We start from the raw sequence: 18145 nt of genomic DNA, 5'->3' as shown, positions 1-18145 counted from the left end.
CCACTTCAAATCTAAATATGTAACAGTCATGGTGAAAAATGTAGCTAATATGCTAATAAGCCCCTCCCAGTAGGTAGAAGTTGGGGTTAAAAAGTCCCAGCTTCTAGCAGCTGATCCAGTCAACCGCCAGCTCATTTGCATGTTTAGAGGTTTTCGCTCATCACTAATGATAACCTGTTGTTTCTGTATGTGTGTTGCAGTAGCTCCACAGGTCGCTGAGGCCCCACCTGAGATTACTGTACTGGAAGGAAGTCCGGTGTCACTACCCTGCAACGTCGTAGCCGGAAACCCCCTACCTGTGCAGCGCTGGGAGAAAGACTCAGCACCGGTATGTAGAGGTTTACTTGTGGCTCCCTTTGCTTTCTACATGAATGTGATGCTTCAAAGACCCCGTTTAGTAATAGCTTACAAAGCACATAATAGTGGCAACCGTTATATACACACAGTGTATTTTGTAGGACGATCATATCAAGTGACAGTCTACCTCATGTAAAGTTGCCCCCCCCCTCCCCCAACATTAGCTTCTCTTCTTCAGCAGTCCTTTGAGTTGTCCAACTACTGCTACAGATCTCACTGTCTCTCACAGCAGGCCTCCTGCATGCCCCCTTCCCCCTTTCCATAGAACAGAACAAGCTGCTCAGTGTGACATTCATTTTTTCCAGCTTACATGCAAATTTGATGCAAATTGTCCCTAAGTACTGTTTTTCTTAATAATATATGTTACAGCCATATGTTATCTGATTATGTGTACATTATCTCCTTGTGAAGAAAGCTGAGCTTCTGTCACCTCCCCTGATCCACTCACACAGGTATGCTGACACAGCAGCTGGGGGGGGGGGGGGGGGGGGGGGACTTGCGCCACACAGCTGGGCGGACACAGTGGATGGGGGAGGGGCTTGCACCATGCATGTGGGCTGACACAGCAGCTGGGGGAGGGACTTGTGGCACACAGTAGGACTGATGGAGAAACTAGGGGAGATACTTCCACCACACAGGGGAGCTGACAGCAGGTGGGGGAGGGACTTGCACCACACAGATGGGCTTACACATTAGCTGGGAAAGGGACTTGCACCACACTAGTGGGCTAACGCAGCAGCTGAGGGAGGGACTTGTGCCACACAAATGGGATGACACAGTAGCTAAGAGAAGGACTTAAACCACACAGGTGGGCTGACAAAGCAACTGGGAGAGAGACTCGCACCACACAGGTGTGCTTATACAGCAGCTGGGGGAGGGACTTGCACCACACAGAAGGGCTGATGCAGCAGCTGGGGGAGGGACTTGCACCACATGGAGGGTCTGACACAGCAACTGGTGGAGGGACTTGTGCCACACAGGTGAGCTCAGACAGTGCCTGGGGAGGGACTTGAGCCACACAGGTTGTTTACACTCGTTTTAAGAAGCTGGTCACATAACCAGTATTTCTGGAATAAAATAAATAGGGATTTAGGCAGACATGCATTATTTATTTTTACAAAGGACAGAACATGTAAATAGTTTTGGAACTAAAGTGGGAGCATCATAATATGTGCAATCAGTCGGTGGGCTGATAATGGAAATGTCAGAATTATAATGCAGGCCTATCTTCAGACAGACAGCTCTTAGCTGGTCTCTATATATTACATGCTATTCTCCTTCCTTCCCCCTATCTAAATGTGAAGAGTAAAGTCCTAGCAGCAGCCTCATTGACAGCTAATCTTTCCGCACAGGTGCACTTACATCTTGTCTTCTTTGTTTGTCAGCTGCAGTTTATTTGGCGTCATTCCATTGATGAGACTGGCGGGCTGCATATAGAGCCGGTGGTGAGAGAGGATGCTGGGAATTATCTCTGTGAGCTCTCCAATGCTGCTGGATCAGCCAATCACAGCGTTATCCTCAATGTACATGGTGAGGTTCGCTATAAATCATCCTTAATTACATTGTGGTATGTTTAAAGTGGACCTGAACTCTTGCACATGACAGAAGGAAAGCAGTGAGAAATGCACCCCGTATATATTTAGAGAGTTTAGCCTGTCTAATTCCCCCTCATCTGAGACTAATCAGAAGTGAATTTTGATCTCTCAGGTGTGTCAGCTCAGGAATCTCCTCTGCCACAGCAGAGCAGCTAATTTGTAAACACAGAATGTTAACAATATGTCTGCTTCTATGAAAGCGGGAAGTACACGCACTGCAGATTTATTGCAGGATTTGTATGAGCTGTAATAAAGAAATGTTTTTCTTTCAAGGTTATTTATGCTGTTGTTTATCTTTTAGAGCAGAGAGGAAGTTCTGAGTTCAGGTCCGGTTTAAGTAAGCACATTATGGAGTTTCCTTGACATAAAGGATCACAAAACAGTGCTTACAGTAAATAAAAATGATATATTACCTCCATTACTCACATACATATCTAAAAATATTGAATTTCATGAGGCCTACAGGTTTCTAGTAAGTATAACTAAATACCTTCTTACTATTCGGCAGTGGCCCCAACCATTACGCCTGGACCAACGGAATACACCACTCGAGAGGGGAAGCCTGTAACATTACAGTGTAATTCCAAGGGACACCCGCAGCCAACTGTGATCTGGACAAAGGTAAGCCTAAAGCTACATATACACACTCAACAAGCGCACAATGTGCAACCGACCACCCGCACGACACAACGAACCGCACAACCTGACGTACCGCAGGACCTGTATGTCCACACATTCGGACAGATAAACGACCAACTCATTTACATACTGCGCAACGATAGCAGAACGACGGACTACACATTGAAAACAAGAACAAGTCGTTTAACGGTCGTTCACATAACTTGTACACATGGACCATCTGCACAATATCAGATGACTGTAGGCCAACATAGATCCAACAGTTGGATCAGGCGCAATGGAGTTGGATCAGTCCCTCGTAAAGTCGTTTGCTACGGACTAAAGTAGGACGGCAATCAGGCAGTTTTGTTGAGAGTATGTACAGGCCTATAAATAAATAGGGTAATATGTGTAACTGGCACATGTTTTATGGCCTCTACTCATCATGCTAATATATGCATTATGTCCAACCAATCAGGGTGAAGAGATTTTATCTGTTGATGGCATCCATTACCAGTTGGCCAAAGATGGTAGCCTGTTGATAGCACTGCCCTCTGGTGAAGATTCTGGTCATTACATCTGCACCGCTACAAACCAGGTGGGGAGTGCAAGCAAAGCATCCCACCTCTTGGTACACAGTAAGTAACCTGCTGAATTCTTTGACATGAATGGAGCTCTCTAATATGACAGCCAATCACATTCATCCTTTAGGAGGTTATTCTGATTTCTGATTGGTTACGCTATTTTAATTCTGTGTCTTTTGGCAAAATCCATCAATAGTCTTTTAAAAAATGTGTAAGATTCTTAGGGGTTGATTGATTAAACATTGGTAGTATTACCATACCAGCACAGAGCACAGCAATATTACCACTACTTCCACAATTAAGTACCACAAGATACGCTAGTAGTGTGAGCCGCGGTACTCTAGTTTCGCACCCACTACTATGGTAACATGCGCGTTACTGTAGTAATGGTTGCGCTACTGGAGTAATTTGGATCACGCTTCTAGCATATCTCGTGGTACTTATGCACTGTCCAGTCACGGTATGGCACAGTCCAGTCAACCCCTATGTTGACTGGACAGTGCCATTCCCTCCTACCACATAATGTTAGGTAAGGCTTTCTCAACCAGGGTTCCTTGAGTACTCTGTAGGGGTTCCCTGGCATTTTTCCCTATCGTGGGGGGTTGGGAGTATAATAAGGAGCTCACTATAATAGGGGTTACTGTAAAAAGCATTACATTCAGAATAATAATGAGCACATTAATAAAAAGCACTAGAATAAGGCAACCTTATAATGGGCACTCTAATAGGGGGTGAAAGGCCGTGATAGGTAGTCACACCCTGAATAATTGATAGACTGGGAGGGGCTCCCTCCAGTTGCCAGAAACTACTGTGGGAGCACCGCCTGCAGCTGCTGGAGAGGTCAGGGTGTGGGAGGGCCCCAACTACAGGCTTCCTCCTCCACAGTTGGAGTTTTTGTGGCCAGACTTCTGGGTGGTGGGAGTCATGGTGGCCACCAGGGCCGATGCATCCATAGGGGAAAAATGGGCAAATTCCCAGGGCCCCAGACCCAGCTGACGGTCCCCCTAGGTCCTCCCCAAGTGTATAGCGGCCCCCAGGGCTCCTGCAGAGCATTGGCAGAGGAGCAAACTCATGAGCCTGGCCATCGCGCTCCTCCATCAGTTTGTGTGCTTCCATCTTTATCCCCTGTGGCCGTCTCTTCTCCGTGACCCGGCGGTGTGTACGTGAGAATGTACTGTACATGCTGCTTGGTCACAGAAAAGAGGTGCCCTTGAGGATGGAGTTGGAAGCACAGAGACTGATGGAGGAGAGCGCCGGCTAGATTGATGAGTTCATTCCATTCTGAATACTTTGCGGGGGCCGACAGGTACCACTAAAAAGATGTGGGGAGTGGGGTGCTCATCATCTGGCTCTGGGGCCCAGGAGCAGAACCGGTACAATCAGCAGAGGTGGGGTGGGAACAAAGGGCCCAACTAATGCTGCTTCCAGTGGGGGAAGGGAGTTGTTTTGAGTCAGGGGCCCCCATTTAATTTTGCCCAGGGTGTTTCAAGTGTGGCTACACTGGTCACATGACTTTACATAGTGGCTGGATAGTGTAATGGTTAAGGGCTCTGCCTCTGACACAGGAGACCAGGGTTCAAATCTCGCCTCTGCCTGTTCAGTAAGCCAGCACCTATTCAGTAGGAGACCTTGGGCAGGTTTCCCTAACACTGCTACTGCCTATAGAGCGCATCCTAGTGGCTGCAGTACTGGCGCTTTGAGTCCGCCAGGAGAAAAGCGCGATATAAATGTTCTGTGTTTGTTTACATGGCTCCCATCGGATTTTCCTTTAGGCCATCTAGGTCACCATGAGGGTAGAGTAGGTTCCCCATGATTAAATCCTAATTAGCCATTTACTTCTACACATATCCTTGACTAATGTTAATCTGGACATTTGTGTATTCAGTTTACAATCACATTTCAAAAAAAACGTTTTCTCCTAGTGGAAGTTGTGCTATTTTTTACTCATACCAACCAGAAAAATTGCCTGTGATGTGTCTATATAATGTTCTGTGTCTCTTATAGCAAAGCCCAGAATAAATGTGAATGGGTCACATGACTCAAGTACTCCTGTACCTGTGGTGGCAGCGTTGGGGGCGGAGATAACTTTGCCATGTGAAGTCCAAGGGGTGCCTCCGCCCACTGTTTCCTGGAGAAAAGACTCTTACCCACTACCCATTATCTCAGCCAGGTATGCCAACCAGTATAAAGTCATTTATGTTTATGCAATTGTCTTCTGAACAGGACCTTGTGACACTATGAAAAGAAAGGTGGCTATTTACAGCTTCTTGCACTTGCTTTTGTGTGCTATCGTTCCACAAGGGCCTAAGCACACTAAGCAGAGCAGGATCATCCACCAGGTAACCTAGGCAGGTGCTGGGGTCTAATGGGTGTCAAGGGGCCCACCTGCCACCTTCTCTGACCTCTCTCCACTTCAGCTTACCAAAAGGACTATAAAGGGGTGCCAAATCTACTGTCTTACCTAGGACTCCATTACATCTTAATCCATCTCTGACACTAAGGTCTCGTTTCCATGTCTGCACAGCGGGCAACACAAGTGGCCATCATGACGCATGGCACTGCATTGCTCAGCGATTTTCCCAGATGCAGTTGCAACCCCATTCATTTATAATGTATGGAATTGAGCCACTAACTTGGAAAAATGCATGCAGCCATGTATTGCGATTCTATGGTGAATTGCAACACATGGATGGGGACACAGTGCAGTCTATGCACTTCTAAAGTCCCTGTGGATCGCATCAGTGTGCATTGCTGAAAGCATGACGCACAACGCACTTAACGCACATGACACGCAACGCACAAGTGGCCTAACATGCTTCTGTTTGCTTTTCAACAACACAACAATGTTACAGACTGATACTCAAATCAGACAGAAGTGGACAGCAGTAGTACGTTAGTGTACTCACACTTTTCGATTAAATATTTAAAGACAGAATATCAGGATGCGCACGGCTTGGGGCCACACATGCGCATGTGACTGGCCACGACTGGACAACTTTGAGAGGGTCACTGCTGCTGAGTGGAGGGTCGCAGAAGGACAGGATGACTGCCTCTAGGTAAGTTAAACTGCTTTTTTTTTTTTTTTTTAGTCTTGTTAGCAGTCTCTGACCTGTGGGTTGGAGACTGCTAATGTCCACCGCCGCCCCATACTGCACGTGTGCGAATATGCGTGCTCATGCGTGTGCAGTGTGGAGCGGCCCATCTTTGGAAGCACTCGGGCTCCCGAAGATTGCTAACGGGGGATCCAACACTGGGACATGGGCATACTCACTCCTGTGAGTATGGTGTTTTTTTTTTTTAACTTTACTTCAGACTCACTTTAAGTATCCAATTGACATTAACATTTAGGCTTCCTGCATCGCCATTGCATTGCACAAAAATGATAGCCAATGGGGCGTCTCAGTAACTGCACGCAGTGTGTTAACAGTATGATGTGTGTGTTTACCCTGCATGTGAGGCATACTTTCATTGTACTGTACGCCTTACTGTATGGTTGCATTGCACCGTTATTATGCAGTATGACCTTTTGGGAATTGGAATTGAAGAAAAGTCACATCATAACGTAATGTTACCAGTGTGAAAGGGGCCTTAGCGTCCTTCTACACTGTGCATGTTGAGTTGCAATACCAAGCATACAGTGCAATGATAGTATAGAAGTCAATCGGTGCGCACTTGATCTCAACAGGAAATACGTTTATTTAGGACATATCCCAACACAGCAAAAAGCAACTCGCTGACATGTTTCGGACTCTCAGGTCCTTAATCACAACAATTTTTACAGCTATTGCACGAGGTTTAAAAAGGAGGTAAAACGAGGAGGCCGTGAACCACCCCTCCCGAAGGGAGGCAACAAAGAGAGGTACCGCCCTCACTTAGATTGACACCTCCTGTACATTAATAAAATACAAAGACGTATTTAAAACCAAATAGAATGCAAAAAAAAAAAAAGGAATGCAAGAATTATGTAGGAACAACCAATTTGTCTAGATATTTTTTCACAAAGATGGAATTGGAGCATATTCCACTGGTATATATTTCCAGGTGCAATACAACAACAAGGAAAGAGACAATCAAGGAAGTACACTGAACAGAGATAAATATAAAAATACAAATTAATATTAACTGTTGCTTCAAGTTGTAACCAGGGCTAAATCACACCTTGCATTTAGCCCATGTGGTGCTCTGGTTCCCAAGCGGAATATCCACAATGCTTTTCCTTTGCGAAAGAAAGCTTGTAGGTCCCTTCCTCTTTTGGGCAGAAAAACGTTTTCTATACCCTGAGACAATAAAACTGACATATCACCCCCATGGACAAGGCGGAAGTATTTTTGCAACATTTAAAATATTATTAGTGTGAGTGCAATGATAGTATGCTTCACTGCCTCTGTAAATGCAATATTTGATCAGATAGGGAGCTGTCTCATGGTCGATCTGCCCATACATGAAATGATGCCATTATGTTACCCATGTTTGTATCTGGCTCTCATTAATGCCGCTGTGAGTATATGAATGACATAAGCTTGCTGATGCACAGGGTACAGGAGGCAGCCGGTGCGGCAGCTGACGTGTGTGTAACACAGGAAGGCACAGAGCGATGTGCTGGAGAAAGTGTGTAATTGTGATTCATTCTCATATAATAACCATCTTATCTGGCAGGCGAATGCCTCTGGGAAGGATCCCAGCTAATCTCTTCCTGCTGGGGGAATACAGATCACGGGCGGATTATCCTGTAAGCTCCCTATCTATCTTGTTACACTTTATACCTGGCACCTCATCGGCAGGCCGGGCCAACATTTTACATATGCTTAGCGCTTTTTCTTTAATCCATCCAGGCCCCTAATTTATTGCCTGCTACATTGCAAAGCAATTTTAAGTCTCCCCTATGAAATCCTATGATTTTGCTGCGGATTAAGGATTGAGAAGAAGTACTAAACACAAGCAAGGAAAGCGCCCCAGAATACGGCATAGCTGCATTAAAGTATTTACATTATGCACATAACAAAAAAAAATTTATGAAACAAAATTGCAGTTGATGTAAAATAAAGAAGGATGTGCCTTCAGCACCATTTGATAGATCCTCACCTCCTCCTCAGAGGGGATCTGTTAGAAGGCTATAATAATTTAGCTTTATAGTGCACAGCAATGTAGAATGCAGGAGAAACAGATGTTAATCAGCCTCATTACAATGGCTTGCTTGGCTAATACACCAAGAATAACAAAACTTTATTCATCACCACTTCCTTTACAAACACAGGAGGCAATAAGAGACCTTTGCTACTTAAAGAGGAACTGTCGCAAAAATCTTAAAATGTAAAACACATACAAATAAGAAGTACATTTCTCCCAGAGTAAAATGAGCCATAAATTACTTTTCTCCTATGTTGCTGTCACTTACAGTAGGTAGTAGAAATCTGCCATTACCGACAGATTTTGGACTAGCCCATCTTCTCATTGGGGGTTCTCAGGGTTTTCTTTATTTTTAAAAGCACTTAGTGAATGGCAGTTGCTCCGTCCAACTGCCAATAGTGTGCAGCAAGCAGGGAGGCTAGCCAGCATCTTTGTATTAATCATTTTCAGAGAATGTCTTTATAAAGAATAAACGCCATGCTGAGAATGCCCCATGAAGAGATGGACTTGCCCAAAACCTGTTAGTAATGCCATATTACTACTACATACTGTAAGTGACAGCAATATAGGAGAAAAGTAATTTATGGCTCATTTTACTCTGGGAGAAATGTACTTCTTATTTGTATGTGTTTTAAATTGTAATATTTTTTTTTTTGCAACAGTTCCTCTTTAAACACACTGCTACCCTGTGGTTAAAGCTGGTAATGCTTCTTATACGCATAATAGACTGTTGTTGCTAAATACACACTCCAACAGGATCAGATTAGAAAAATTAAAGACTCTGTCTTCACATTGTCACTTCTGTATAAAGATAGTGGATCTCTTAATTACGGTACCATCTTGGCAGAAAATATACCGCAAATATTGAAGGGTGGGACTGCCTATAGACCTGAGCCATCTCAAAGGATTCCTCTGGCGCTTGTACCATCATTAAAAAATAGTGGTAAAAATGCAGCATATGTGCTGTCATCCGCCCATCGCTTATGTGATCCTGGAAGCAACATGTAGCTTCCAAGATCACTTTTACATGTTAGCCGTGGGGGCAATAATGCTGCAAGCTAACAAAATCTGCCAAAAGCTGCTAAATGCCTTTCTGCAAGCATGCAGAAAAACATTTGGGAGGGACGTGTAAACCAGGCCCTAATGTTACGCCCAAATTAATTGCATCCAGTTAGCAATGCGGTTATATTGTCTGGCGCAACGTTCTACAATGCACCACCGTATACGTAGCCAAAAACATAATGTGCTTAACTGGTTGTGGACCGAACAAGTAAGAATCTATGTCCAGTAGGTGGTGCTGCGGCCCTGACTGGACGTAGATTCAACGTCCAACTCAATTGTGCGCCATTACCGCTGATACCGCCGATCTTGCCGCTCTGCACCAGCTGCAATTCGCTCGCTCTGCTGTCTATAAGAATGCAGAGCTCTGTAAGCAGGTCAAGAGCTGCTTTCATTGGCTCTGCCTGGCAGAGAGATGAGCCTGCGATGATGGGGCTACTCGTGACCGGCAAGAGCAGCGGGTATGTGCGTCGATTCGTTGGGAATCAGCGTTTTACCTTGCCGGCAGTCGCTGGTCCTTAAAGAAGCAAAGACTGCTGATGCGGAGGTGGTTAAACAGGGCCTTTAAAGCAAGTCTGAAGTGGATTTAAAACAAAAACAGATACTCACCTAAGGAGGGGGAAGGCTCTGGGTCCTGTAGAGCCTTTCCCGTTCCTCTCACAGTCCCCTCGCTCAAGTGCTGTCACCCCGGTTTAAATCTACCGCCATGGGTGGCTTCGTGGGTTTGAGTGCTCCCGAAGACGGGCGGCTCCATACTACACATGTGCTAGTGCACGCCCGTGTGTGTTCGCGCATGGACAGTACAGAGCTGCCCGTCTTCGGGAGCACTTGGGCTCCCAAAGCCTTCCGTAGCCACCTGTGGCGGCACAGAGCAGCATTCAACCCAATGAGAGGACCATAAGTGGAACAGGAAGGCTTTATGGAACCCACAGCCTTCCCACTCCATAGGTAATTATCTGTCTTGTTTCTTTTCACTTCAGCCCTCTTCAGGAGTTGGTGCCCTAGGCAATTGCCTAGTTGCCTTTTTCCTGGAAACAACCCTGATGCACAAAAAGTCATGAAGCCTTATCTGGCCATGAGAAAAGAGCTTTTACAAATGTAATATAGCTCTTCTGGTGATGGAACTATTGCGATTGGTGTAATGTAAGCCAGTGTGTAATACTGTCCTCTCCTTGCAGGCACCACCTACTACCCTCTGGATCTCTGAGACTATCTGAGCTGAGGGTGATGGACAGCGGCTACTATACCTGCCTGGCTTCCAATCTGGCTGGCAACACCTCCCTTACATACAGACTGGAGGTACAAGGTACATGTATCCCTGCGCACTACATGCGAGAACTCTGCTAATATTCGACTCTGCAAAGTTAGAATAATCATTAGAATTACAGACGTGTGGTAAATACCTCATAAATGTCACAAATAATAGAGCATGCGGTAAAACAAGTGAGATGTTTGTTCCAGCCTGGAGCTGTTGGTAAGATAACAAACAGCCATTTGGTAAGGTCATAGATGGGAGGAAACAGAGCAGAGAAAACTAATTAAACTATTCAGGAAAATAGGAAAGTTAATAATTGATTTTAGAGTGTTTCAGGGTTGAGGCCTATGTCTTGTGTATTTTTAGTGACAAACTGAATCAAAAGCAATAACATTTTTGCATAGGCTATACCAAAATAAAAGACTTGTAAGTTTAAAAAAAATGACAGAATATAAAATAAAATACATACCGTATATACTCGCATATAAGCCGACCCGCATATAAGCCGACCCCCCAACTTTTCCCTGAAAAAACAGGGAAAAATGATTGACCCCCATATAAGCCGGGGGTAGGAAATGCTGGATTGGTGCAGCCCCCCAGTGTGTCCCAGTATAGCTAGTATAGTGCCCAGTATAGGTAGGTAGTGTCCAGTATAGCTAGTAAAGTGCCCAGTATTGCCAGTATAGTGCCCAGTATAGCCAGTATAGCGCCCAGTATGGGTAGGTAGTGCCTCAGTTTAGCTAGTATAGTGCCCAGTTTAGCTAGTATAGTGCCCCAGTATGGCTAGTAAAGTGCCCAGTTTAGTTAGTATAGTGCCAAGTTTAGCCAGTATAGTGCCCAGTTTAGCTAGTATAGTGCCCAGTTTAGCCAGTATAGTGCCCAGTTTAGCCAGTATAGTGCCCAGTTTAGCTAGTATAGTGCCCAGTTTAGCTAGTATAGTGCCCAGTTTAGCTAGTAAAGTGCCCAGTTTAGCCAGTATAGTGCCCAGTTTAGCTAGTAAAGTGCCCAGTTTAGCCAGTATAGTGCCCAGTTTAGCTAGTATAGTGCCCAGTTTAGCCAGTATAGTGCCCAGTTTAGCCAGTATAGTGCCCAGTTTAGCCAGTATAGTGCCCAGTTTAGCCAGTATAGTGCCCAGTTTAGCTAGTATAGTGCCCAGTTTAGCTAGTATAGTGCCCAGTTTAGCTAGTATAGTGCCCAGTTTAGCCAGTATAGTGCCCAGTTTAGCCAGTATAGTGCCCAGTTTAGCTAGTATAGTGCCCAGTTTAGCTAGTATAGTGCCCAGTTTAGCTAGTAAAGTGCCCAGTTTAGCCAGTATAGTGCCCAGTTTAGCTAGTAAAGTGCCCAGTTTAGCCAGTATAGTGCCCAGTTTAGCTAGTATAGTGCCCAGTTTAGCCAGTATAGTGCCCAGTTTAGCCAGTATAGTGCCCAGTTTAGCCAGTATAGTGCCCAGTTTAGCTAGTATAGTGCCCAGTTTAGCTAGTATAGTGCCCAGTTTAGCCAGTATAGTGCCCAGTTTAGCCAGTATAGTGCCCAGTTTAGTGCCCAGCATAGGTAGGTAGTGCTCCGCCCCCCCGCCCCCCGCTGCTGCTATTACCTGTTTAGGAAGCGGCCGCTTCCTAATCCGCGTTCCTCTTCTTAAGTTTCTTCTCAGAGTATCACAGCAGCGCGCCCGGCGCTGCTGCTGTGACGATGTAGAGTGCAGGAAAGAGCGCGGCTCCCTATAGCGGCGATCTGTATCGCCGTTGCCAAGGGAACCGCTCTTTCCTGCCCCCTGCATCGTCACAGCAGCAGCGCCGGGCGCGCTGCTGTGATACTCTGAGAAGACACTTAAGAAGAGGAACGCGGATTAGGAAGCGGCCGCTGCCTAAACAGGTATTAGCAGCGGCAGCCGCGGGGGGAGCGGGGAGGGGGGAGCGGGGCGCGGACCACCCACCCACCCACCACTAGACCACCAGGGAAGACTCGCATACAAGCCGACCCCCCAACTTTTGACCCCCATTTTGGGGGTCAAAAATTCGGCTTGTATGCGAGTATATACGGTATGTTGTTACGTTAGGATCTTGGCTTTTTAAATATGTATGCTGTGAGGGTATATTATTACTATTATTTTTTCAAATAAGGTCTTGTAATCATTGATAGTGTACAATGAGAAGCAAAAAAAAAAAGACGCCTATATTTCCAAATACAATGTTGTCACCATACATTGTACAAATAACATAATCTTAACATTGTAATAACCGGGGTGGATAACCAAATAAAATGTGTGGGTTTAACTTCTATATAGCACTGTTTATTGTAAAGCTATAATGGATGTAAATGTAGAAAAAGTTAGTTTTTTTTCAATTTTTTTTCCCTCATTTTCCCCTTAAATTGCATAGAAAGTAATGTATTTACTAAATAAAAATATCACCCACTAAAACCCTAATTTGTCCTGAAAAAAAATATATAGATCATTTAGGTGTGAGAAGTAGTAATACAGTTATTGGCGAATGAATGTGAGCAGCACTGATATGTGAAAATTGCTTGCGGGCTGAAGTGGTTTTAAACTCCAGATTTTTTTTTTGATTTTTTTTTTAGGATTTCCATAAATTGTAACAAAGAAATGTTTTTTTTTCACCCATAAAGTTTATCATGCTGTGGCTAATCTTTTAGTGCAGAGAGGAAGTTCTAAATTTAGTTCCAGTTTAATAAATCAACCTCACACTGCATTTAAAAATTAAACACTTTTGCATCACAAATGACATCACTCCCAGTACCATTCTATTTGGTATTGGTGTCACCATGTCATTGTTTAACTAATGCAGATGCTGCTAAACAGAGACTGAGAACCCCCTTTGCATTTACAGGTCTTCCATTTCAAAATTCCAGTTTCTGTTTAAAGGCGCACTCCAGCAAAAAAAAATAAGTAGTTAAAATCTGAGAGAACCGATGAGTTTTGGACTAGTCCATCTCCCCATGGGGGATGATTCTCAAGAGTTTTCTTTTTTCTCTTTTCAGAGGCATTTCCTGAACTGCCAAGACAGTAAGATACCAGCCAGCCTCCCTACTCACTTGCACACTATTTTGGCACTTAGACTTAGCAACTACTGTTCAGGAAATGCTCTTGAAATCAAAGAAAACCCTGCGAATCCCCCATGAGGAGATAGACTAGTCTGAAACCTGTCAGTTTTGTCAGATTTTAACTGCTTATATTTTTCTCTACGGGGTGGTGCTTTAAACAGAAACTGTAAATTTGAAATTGAAGATCTGCAAATGTGTAGGGGGTCCTTAGACTCGGTTTAGCAGCATCTGCATTAGCTTCTGGTTAATTGATCAGCTTCTGCTGGGTCTGATTAGCTCTTTGCTTCTTGACAAAGTAATATTTGAATGTTACTAATGAACTTTACCTCACCACTGATGAAACTTTTTTTTTACTGAAAAAATAACAGAAGGAATGATGGGATTCTACTTCCTGCTGATGATATATGTGAGGCTGCGCTTGTGCCGGGGTTGGTCCGCTCTAATCTGATGGGCGCTGGCCGGGGTTACACAGAAGTCCTGAGCAGAATCCAGCAGAGACCTCTGTGCAATTATCACATCACTGCTGCGGGAATGGGATGTTTTCACAAAGGATGAAAGTGCCAAGGAGAAACCAAAACTATGAGACATCTGGCCTGCATCCTCCCCCGCTCGCCCGCGTATCATGTGCTGCCACCACTTCCTGCACAGGCTGTTTAACACCACAGTTATTCCATTCATGAGGACTGCTTTTAAGCCAATAACTGGCCATTAAAGGGAAGGTCCAAGCTTCCCAAAAAACAAAATCCAATTACCTGGGGCTTCCTCCAGCACCTGGCAGCCGCCCTGTGCCCTCGCCGCAGCTCCGGTGCCTCCCGTTGTCCCGTGCTGCAGAAGCCGACCCCGGCGAGGTCGGCTTCCTGGTCGGCTTCTGCTGCACTCCACGGTGTGGGTCACTTGGTCCGGCCAACGTCATCAGCATTGTACTGCCCAGGCGCAGTTCCGACCAGGAAGCCGACCTTGCCAGGTCGGCTTCTGCAGTGCGGGACAACGGGAGGCACCGGAGCTGCGGCGAGAGCACAGGACGGCTGCCAGGGGCTGGAGGAAGCCCCGGGTAAGTGGATTTTGTTTTTTGGGGAGCTTGGATGTTTCCTTTAAGCTGCATACTCACCTCCCGACGGGTCCTGCCACATCCCCTTGATGATGATTGTCAGCAACACCTCTTTCTGTCGGCGGTTAAGCACAACCTCACGCAATGATACACGCCGGGAGCGAACAAGACTTCAAGTGATTGCGGTACTTTGCGCGGGGTTGTCAGGGATCTTGGCAATCCGATCCGCTGTGTTGGTCGTTATTGTGACACAACGCTAAGCGACATTGCGTGATCGTGTGCCTGTACCCACGTCGTGATATAGCGGAAACGACTGCTCGGTACTCCAAAAAGTCGGTGGGAAAATCGTCGGGAAAACGGCAACGTGGGTACTAAGCTTTAGTGATGGTCAGTGAGATGCTGAGGCTGGATTCACACTTTGTGGGTTGCATAACGCGTGTGGACTGCAATGGAAACTGTGTGCATTATAGCATACAGGTAAATACAAAGCCTGCATGCAGCAAGTTAGAATAACGCGATCTGTTACAATGCAACGATCCGTTACAATGCAGTACTGTGACCGGCCTATAGAAGTGTATGGGCAGTGAGTTGACATGCAGAATTATTCTGCAACACAACTTTAGTGACCCACCTCCCCTATACAGTCCCCTGGAGACTAGTGGCCCACCTCCCTTCCCTTTACAGTTCCCTGTTGTGTAGTGGTCCTCCTCCCTCCCCTCTACAGTTCCTTGGTGTCTACTGATCACCTCCATCCCCTATACAGTTCCCTGAAGTCTAGTGCCCCCCTCCCTCCTCTATACAGTTTCCTGGTGTCTAGTGGTCCTCCTCCCTTCTCTATACAGTTCCCTTGTGTCTAGTGGCCCTCCTTCCTCACCTCTACAGTTCCAGTTCCCTGGTGTCTAGTGATCCCCTCCCTCCCCTATATAGTTTCCCGGAGTCTAGTGCCCCCCTCCCTCCCCTAGACAGTTCTCTGTTGTCTAGTGGTCCCCTTCCCATCCCTAAACCGTTCCCTTGTGTCTAGTGGTCCTCCTCTCTCCCCTATACACTTTCCTGTTTTTTTTAGTGGCCCTCCTCCCACCCCTAAATAGTTCCCTGGTGTGTAGTGGCCTTCCTTACTCCCCTATACAGTTCTCTGTTGTCTAGTGGTCCCCTTCCCACCCCTAAACAGTTCCAGGTGTCTAGTGGTCCTCCTCTCTCCCTTATACAATTTTCTGGTGTCTAGTGGCCCTCCTCCAACCCCTAAATAGTTCCCTGATGTCTAGTGTCCCTCCTTCGTCCCCTATACAGTTCTCTGGTGTCTAGTGGTTCTCCTCCCACCTCTAAATAGTTCCCCGGTGTCTAGTGGCCCTCCTTCCTCCTCTATTCAGTTCTCTGGTGTCTAGTGGTTCTCCTCCCACCTCTAAATAGTTCCCCGGTGTCTAGTGGCCCTCCTTCCTCCTCTATACAGTTCTCTGGTGTCTAGTGGTTCTCCTCCCACCTCTATATAGTTCCCTGGTGTCTAGTGACCCCCACATCCCTCCCCCATATAGCTTTCTTGGTTATCCAGTTCTTCACACCCAATATAGCTTTCCTGGTGGTTCTGAGTGGGCCAAACATAATGCAAAGTGGGGAAATAACTTGAGGGCCAAATCTGATGGCTCTGAGGTCCAGATATTGCCTGTGGGCCAGAGTCTGACATGTATGCTCTACATCCTTTGTAACCCCTCCCATCCTATCATTTGAGAGAGCTAATTCTAAATACTCAAGGGTTCGACCTTCCTCCACTAAGCACTGATATTTGGTGTTTATGTAGCCTGATAGGGGCCGGCGCACGTGTCTCACAACACGAGGACTGACACACGCCAAGACGCAGTGCAGCTCCATACACACAAAGAGCGGAACTTCACCCAACGCAGGACCATCTACAATAACAACTCACCTATCTTACTCCGCACACCACCATTGTCCCCGGCCTTCACTGCTGTTTTTATAGACCGCCTGGTGTTATTTTAGCCTATCTTCCTCTAAAATCAACATTTTTTTAAACTTTCAGCCAAACTGCTGCAAATAGTTATCGAGTCACAGGTGAAATGACTGCGTCACTCTGGTTGAAAGAGGAACTGTAGTGAAAATAATATAATGAATAAAATTGCTTATTTTTTTTACAATATTCATTTATAGATTTTATATTTAGAGTTTGCCCATTGTAAAAATGTTCACCTCTCCCTCATTTACATTCTGAAATGTATCACTGGTGGTGACATCTTTAGTTCTACCAGGTGATCTGTACGGAATGTTCGTTACAGAGAGTTCTATGCACAGAGGAAGATGCTTCTTGCTTGGCAGTTTGAAAAAGCTGTTATTTCCCACAATGCAGTGAGGTTCACAGACAGGAAACTGTCAGGACCATGGTCATGGCATCTTGCTGTGGGAGGGGTTTTACAACAATATCAGCCATACAGACCCCTCTGATGATCTATTTGAGAAAAGGTCAAGATTTCTTGTGGGAAAGGTGGTATCGGCTACTGATTGGGCTGAAGTTCTATCCTTGGTTAAAGCTCCTCTTTAAAGTATGTCTGCAGCCAACATTGGAGTTGAATAACTGTGAAAAGCTTTTAAAGGGAACTTCTCAGGGTAAAGGATATGCTGTTTGTTAAAGGACAGCTTAAGTGAGATGGATATGGAGGCTGACGTATTTATTTCCTTTTAAACAATGCACATTCCCTGGCTGTACTGCTGATCCACTGGCTCTAATACGTTTAGTAATATACCCTGAACAAGCATGCAGAACAGATGTTTAGCTGAAAGAGGAACTTTAACCTGGGATTGAACCTCATTCCAATCAGTAGCTGATACCCCCTTTACCACGAGAAATATTTACCTTTTCTCAAGCAGATCATCAGAGGGGTCTGTGTGGCTGATATTGTGGTGAAACCCCTCCCACAGTGTGATGTCATGACTATGGTCCTGACAGTTCCTGTCTGTAAATCTTGTTGCATCGTGGGAAATAGCATCCATTTCCAGCTGCCAAGCATGCAGTATCTCCCTTTGCAGTATATTACCTTACTGAGAATTCCATGCACAAAAATCACCAGACAGGAATAAAAATGTCACCACCAGTGATAAAGTTCAGAATGTAATTCGGGGTATGGAAAGATCTTACAATGGGCAAACTCTGAGTAATTACATATAAATGAATGTTGCAAAAAAAATAAGCAATTTTATTAATTACGTTATTTTTACTTTAGTTCCTCTAGAAGCTAGACTGAATTTGCAGCATGCTTGTTCCGGGTGTGTGATTCAGACACTACTGATGCAAGAAAGAGCAATAAAAGGAAATAAATATGGCAGCCTCCATCTCCCTCTCATTTCAGGTGTCCTTTAAAACAGCAGGAGGAGATGGCAGCGCTTCCAAATGCACGCTGCACCCAAATTGACCAGCTGCATAGATATGCAGAGCCCA

General features: G+C 45.4%; 1 protein-coding gene across 1 annotated transcript in view; it reads left to right on the top strand.

The window, feature by feature from the left end:
• The window catches only part of HMCN2 (hemicentin 2), a 408064-nt gene that overhangs the window by 148006 nt on the left and 241913 nt on the right, over positions 1-18145 (top strand). The window contains exons 18-23 of the mRNA XM_068248458.1: positions 201-328; positions 1743-1887; positions 2461-2573; positions 3049-3208; positions 5159-5324; positions 10519-10646. Of these exons, the coding sequence (XP_068104559.1) occupies positions 201-328; positions 1743-1887; positions 2461-2573; positions 3049-3208; positions 5159-5324; positions 10519-10646 (840 nt within the window). The remainder of the gene's footprint in view (positions 1-200; positions 329-1742; positions 1888-2460; positions 2574-3048; positions 3209-5158; positions 5325-10518; positions 10647-18145) is intronic.

This window comes from Hyperolius riggenbachi, chromosome 8 (genome assembly GCF_040937935.1).
Source record: "Hyperolius riggenbachi isolate aHypRig1 chromosome 8, aHypRig1.pri, whole genome shotgun sequence".
NCBI classification, from domain to species: domain Eukaryota; kingdom Metazoa; phylum Chordata; class Amphibia; order Anura; family Hyperoliidae; genus Hyperolius; species Hyperolius riggenbachi.
Note: the sequence above shows the minus strand (reverse complement) of the source record. Positions and strands in the feature narration are given on the sequence as shown.